The 6393-nt window shown below is 50.8% G+C and overlaps 1 protein-coding gene across 4 annotated transcripts in view; it reads right to left on the bottom strand.

The window, feature by feature from the left end:
- Positions 1–1643: 1643 nt before the first annotated feature.
- Setd4 (SET domain containing 4) overlaps positions 1644–6393 on the bottom strand; it is a 20123-nt gene continuing 15373 nt past the window's right edge. For all 4 annotated transcript variants that reach the window (XM_021184973.2, XM_021184974.2, XM_021184972.2 and 1 more), the window contains 3 exons: positions 5679–5759; positions 3504–3627; positions 1644–1868 (listed from right to left, as the gene is read on the bottom strand). In XM_021184973.2, coding sequence (XP_021040632.1) covers positions 1734–1868; positions 3504–3627; positions 5679–5759 — 340 coding nt within the window. In that variant the 3' untranslated portion in view covers positions 1644–1733. The remainder of the gene's footprint in view (positions 1869–3503; positions 3628–5678; positions 5760–6393) is intronic.

Consider the following 6393-nt stretch of genomic DNA (forward strand, 5'->3'; position numbering starts at 1 on the left):
AAGAATTGAGCTGATGAGATGGCTCACTGGAGGTGGGCACCTGCCACCACACCTGCCATCCTGAGCTCAATCTCCGGGATCACATGGTGGAAGGACAGACCCAATTCCCATGAGTTATCTATCCTCTGAACACCGTAAGCACACATGGGACATTCAGACACAGGCATGCACACACACACACAGAGGCACATACACACAGGCATACACACACACACATACACATGCACACATGCAGGCATGCAGACACACATACACACAGGCATGTACATGCACACACACACACACAGGCATGCACACATACACACATACACATGCACGCATGCAGGCATGCACACACACATACACACAGGCATGCACAGGCATGCACACACATACACATAGGAACACACACATTCACATTCTTGCACATGTGCACACCCAAATGTATTTAAAAGGCAGGCCAACACAAAGTATATTTGCGTGTTTGCTTCTATGTATGACGTACAAGGAAAGATGTTCAAAATAAAGCTGAAATGCTTGCTTGAACTCCACCGGCTTCTGCACGCACTATTTCACTGGGCTCTGTGGAGAGAGAACTCAAGCCCTAGGGAGACGTCGAGGGAAGTGAGGACTCTGGGCAGCAGCACTGACTGCCTGAGGAACCCCAAGCCTCTGTTAAGTTTTAATTCCATTACTCAGTTGGGGGGTTCCCGAAGGTCACGGGCTGCTCAAAATCTCTGCCCCTTTTCCTGAACCCTAAGTCTTAAGGGAGAAAAGACAAAACTGAGACACGGGGCAAAATGTGGCTTTAGTTGTCCTAGACCCAGCTGTAACTGTACTGGAGGTGTCAGCAGTTGCCTAGAGGATTGCCAAGTTCCCTCCCTGGAGTGAACAAAGATCTGAACCACTTATACCCTGGGGATGAGAGGAGCCTGAGGCCGGAAGTTCCCTAAATGGATGCTGGCTTGGGTATTTTATAGGCCTTGGATCCTCATCCTTCCACTATGGATCCTAATACCTGCCCCTGTGCCTTCCTGCCGTTTCTCCTCCCAGAGTCTCTGGGAACAAGGGGCCACCATCAGGAAACCTGCTGCAACCCTGCTTAGAATCATGAAATTGTAAACAGAGTCTGCAGCCCCATATGAAATGGCCACCCAGGAAAGGACCTGTGTGGCTCACGGTCCTTCCCTGCCTCTGGCTGCAAAAGGCCACCAGCATGGTGACCTCCAAGACTCCCCTCCCAGAGAGGCTCAACACTTCCCTCAGAGACTACACGGGAAGGCCTGAGCAATCCAGCTGTGACCCAACACTGCCAACCTCTGCCACACTGTCACCACAGCTACCTGGCCCCAACTCATCCCTTTAGCCAACAGTGCCTGTGAGGCTTAGAGTCACATCTTGTCAACCACGGAGTGCACTGAAATGGAAGACAGCAGGAAACCCCTAGAGCTTCCCGCTCTGCAGTCTGTCACTGACACCCAATGACAGGTGTCACTCAAGACTGCGTGTCTGTCCATGGCTCCTCACCACCTAGAAGCCACCTCTGCTCCCTGTGCTGAGCTGGGAACAAGGAGATGCTCGTCACAGCTCACTAGTGGAAGGACAGCAGGAGAAGAAACACGAGACACGTCACCGTTTAATGGAAACAGTCCAAAGCCTGCAAATGATTTCATATAAAAGTCTGTTTATTCCAACCTCAGTAAAGACACAGCCGGTACACCCTCCATAGGAGGGAACCATGTGACCCCGGGAGGTCAGGAAAAGGGGGCTAGCAAGCTACTCAGGATCTCAGCAGAAGCCTGGAGGATCCTCAGCTCCTCCATCCGCAAGGCTTCCACCAAGGAGAGCTGGCTTCTCAGTGACACTGTCCCTTCCTTCATGTCAGAAACCTGAAAGTTATTTTTAAATTTTTATTATAATAGAAATGTACGAGAAAATTTACCATGTAAAACTGCTTTGAGTCCCCACCCCCTCCCCCACGTGGTGTAACCACAGCTACAATTCACTCCAGGTTACTTGTTCCGTCAAAACAGAAACACTCCAAGGATGACCGTGTAGGGAATCACCTGCTCTGGGGAACCCCTGTGTGGACAGCACCTTTTGTATTTTTATTTTCACTTAGCATAAAAGTGCACTAAAATTTTTAATTTTAACAATCACATTTCTTATAATTTATTAAAACAAAAAAAAATTGCCGGGTGTGGTGGTGCACGCCTTTAATCCCAGCACTCAGGAGGCAGAGGCAGGCGGATTTCTGAGTTCAAGGCCAGCCTGGTCTACAAAGTGAGTTCCCGGACAGCCAGGGCTATACAGAGAAACCCTGTCTTGAAAAACCAAGGGCCGGGTGGTGGTGCACGCCTTTAATCCCAGCACTTGGGAGGCAGAGGCAGGAGGATTTCTGAGTTCAAGGCCAGCCTGGTCTACAAAGTGAGTGCCAGGACAGCCAGGGCTAAAAAAAAAAACCCTGTCAAAAAAAAAAAAAAAAAAAAAAAAGAAAAACCAAAATAAAATAAAATAAATTAAATTAAAACACACAGAGAAAAAAATAGTTGAAATGCTATTACTAAGAGACTAGGCAATGATTTCTACCTACTAAAGCATGAGGTTAAGAGTTAAGACTCAACCCAAGTGATGATCACTGGATAAAGAAATGGGTACAGTCCAAAGCAGAACCAAGGCCTAGTGACCGAACTCGGGTCGGGGGCACAAGCCTAGGTGTCAGGCCCTGGGTTCCAATGCCAATGTCATAAAAACGGGGCGGGGATCAGGAGACCCTATGTGTGACATTAGGAACAAGCCAGGAGGACACAAAGTTAAATGAAATAGGCCAGAGCCTCTGTGTTCTACTTAGGACAGCAAAAAGAATGGCCGACAGCACGTGAATGGAGGCGAGACTGTGGAGATGTCCATAAACACACAGAGGGGAGCGAGCTCTCTGGACAGCAACACGTGAGCAGAGTTAGGAACAAGGCACCATGTTCATCACACAGACGATGAGAGCTCTCAGCACAGAAAGCCAGGTGGACAATGCTGTGCTTGGTGAAGCCATTCCACAGGTATGCGTGTATCAAGCACTGCTGTGCACTGTACACTACATATAAAACTTGCAGTGGGATGTACTGGCCACGCATGCACACGCAGAGGCCAGAGGAAGATGCTGGGCACCAGCTCCTATTGCTGTGAGTCGAGGTCTCTCACTTAACCTGGAACTCACCGCTTGGACCAGGCCAGATGGCCAGCGTGCCTTCTTAATTCTCCTGGTTCTACCTACATCCATCGGTCTCTGCCTATCCCCACCCCAGGCCCAAGGAAAACAGGCTACCATCCCAGCTTGCATGCCGGTGCTGGGGTCCCCCCATTGCACAGCAAGCGCGTCACCATCAGGCCAGCTTCCCAGCCCCATTTACTTAACTTGTAAAATGTAAACCTGTTAACACAGCCACATTTGTTCATCAGGGACTCTCAGGACTTCCCTAACAGCATGCATGATAAGCAACCTCAGGACTGAAACCTTGGGCCCACACCTTGCGCAGCACAGCCTGCGTCTCCTCGATGATGTCAGAGCATATTTTCTGGGCCACGCCCAAGCTTGTCTTCTCGTTTGTATCGGAGATGACTTCGCCAAGGAGCACCTTTTTCCAGGATGTGCTAGAGCAGAAATGTTCAATAAAGTCATTTCAGCACTCACTCTGCAAGATGACACACAGCAAGCCCGTTCTTCCTGAGCACAGTGAAGCTCGGCTCCTAACCCGTGAACATCATTCAGCTCCTGAGTGGAAGCCACCAGCACAGAGGAAGAAAGAGGAGCCGAGAGTAAATCAAGGGCCAGCTAGTCTGTCGGCTCCTGGCCAGCAGAGACTGGATTCTATTTTCACAGCAATCCTGGGTCTGGTGGACAAGTCACTGAAGTCACACCCACCAGCCACAGGGGCTCAAGAGGCAGAAACACAGAACCAGAAGGCCAGGCTCTGGCAAATGGCCACAAGACTCAGCAGCTGCGGCACTGTGTTCTCCTTTAAGGGAAAGTTTTTCCTAAAAGGTGACAGCCAAGAACACAGCTCACTGCCACACGCCCTCCAAATGGAAGGAGTCTGCAGCCAGGCCATTCTCTACACCCAGGTGAGTCAGTCACTCACGGTGCCTTGGCTTGCAGAGGTGAAGGCTTTGAGAGAAGACAAAGCCCATCCATGCTCTGCAGTCTAACGACCACAGGGCTGTCAAGACAGCAGCCAGGGAGCAAAAGATTTCGAAGCAAGAAGGGGATCAATGCTAAGACCCTCTACTTGGAAGAAAGGATGGAGGAGCCACTGGAGGCAGGAAATCTGGCTGTGCACGAAGTGGCTTAGAAGCAGGAGGTTGGACGGCTGCTGAATATGCAAATCGAGAGTGCACAGGCAGACAGACACCCGCAACAGGTCCCTTCAGGTAACAGGCGAACAATCCACTTGAAAGCCCATAGCTCAAAAGTCAGGGTGTGACTTATCACCCAAGAAAGCCAAGGGTCACAGTGTTCTTCAGTGTGTCATCTATAATGCATATCTAATTTAATCTTCATAATTCCCTACAAATAAAACCAACCATTCCTTTCAAAGACAACGAAACCGGAAGGTAAGGTCCTAGTCACAAGGCAACGCAGAGAGGCAAAGATGGCGACACACTGCCATCAGCTAGAGCCCGCCGTGTCACTCACATGAGTGAACCTAAGGGAAAATTAATCTGGGGGGACCTCTGCAAGCAGTGGCTGCTGTAGCCTGAAAAGGATGCGCACACACCTCTTTCCCACAGGGTCCATACGGAGCACGAGAAGTGAACAGTGAGTGACTGGGAGAGCCGGACAAAGGGAAGAGGAAGACAAGAACTGTGAGGAGCCACGCCCTCCCTGCCCTTGTGCTGTGCGACAGGCTGACCACAGACCTTCCTGGGCTCTCTAGGGAATGACTCAAGGAAGGAGGCACAGTATGCTCTTCTGTCATGGGCAAATCTTTTTTAAAACTCTAATTTCCTTGTAAGTGACCCTGCCTGGTGCAAATCTGTGCTGTCCAAGAGTCAGCTACTGGTATTAAGACCGTGGAGAAACTTTGCTTCTAACTCCCCAGAGGCAATGGTGAGAGATGCTGTAAGGACAGCAGGCATCACGAGTGAGTGCCGTGGTGCCGGGGCTGTCCATACACACGGCTGGACACTTGCCCAGCATCCGAGCAGCAGCAGGGTGGAAGCTGCTGTCCTAACCAGCCCTGCGCCTGGAGAAGTCCCTGTGCCGAGCGACAGGCAGCTCTGGGGTGTGGCTGGCAGCCCTAACCCCTTAGAAAGGGTGAGGAGCCTGAGCAAGATGAACGTCTACACTGGGTTCTTCTACCTGGCTCCTTTCACGAAAAAGGCCTTCAGCGGGGCTGGTTAGGACACAGTTAGAGAGGGTGGTGGTTAGGAGCTTGCTTACCACAGGAAAAGCCACCCACTCGCAGATGTGCCCCTGAACAGCGTCAGCGCTGACAGTACTCAGTCACTCAGAATAGTAAGCACAGGTCACCAGAGGTCACCTGGACAGAGGGGCAAGTTCTCAGAGCCACGCACTCTGGAAGGCTAAGGCCACTCAAAGCAGCGGAGCACAGTCCACTCCTTCCCTCTAAACTCAAGCCTCCCAAACCCCTCCATTTCACCAGAAGTAGGCACAGCTTGTACGTAATGCAGGGGAGACTTACAAGCGCTCGGCTTCCAGACACAGCAACTTGAGAGCCGTGAGTAGCCTCCAGGACGGCCCATCCCATCCAAACGTCAGATTTCTACAAAAGAGAAGCAGGCAACACCAAATGTGTCACGTAGAAACGACTCCGTGGCAAGCACCTAAGGAAGCTAGCAGTGGCTTTGAACAAGTACAATGCTAGGTCACCTCCACACAGAGGCGAGAAAATCAGGCTGCGGCTACTACGAATGAAGCTGGGTAACACCAGTCTCTGTGTGGTTCACTCCACACAAACGGAATCTGCTCTGACTGTTCTGAGCTGTGCTGGTAGTTGCTGTCATCTTTACACAAGCTAGAGTCACCAGAAAGAAGAGAGCCTCAGCTGAGGAACTGCCTCCCTAAGATCCAGCTGCAGAGCATCTTCTTAACTAGTGAACAATGGCGCAGGGCCCTGCCCACTGTGGGTGGAGTCATCCCTGGGCAGGTGGTCCTGGGCTCTATAAGCAAGCAGGAGGAGCAAGCCGTGAGGAACAAAACAGTAAGTAGCTGTCTTAGTCAGGATTTCTACTTCTGCACTAACATCATGACCAAGAAGCAAGTTGGGGAGGAAAGGGTTTATTCAGCTTACACTTCCACATTGCTGTTCATCACCAAAGGAAGTCAGGACTGGAACTCAAGCAGGTCAGGAAGCAGGAGCTGATACAGAGGCCATGGAGGGATGTTCCTTACTGGCT

This window comes from Mus caroli, chromosome 16 (assembly GCF_900094665.2).
Source record: "Mus caroli chromosome 16, CAROLI_EIJ_v1.1, whole genome shotgun sequence".
In the NCBI taxonomy this organism is placed as follows: Eukaryota; Metazoa; Chordata; class Mammalia; order Rodentia; family Muridae; genus Mus; species Mus caroli.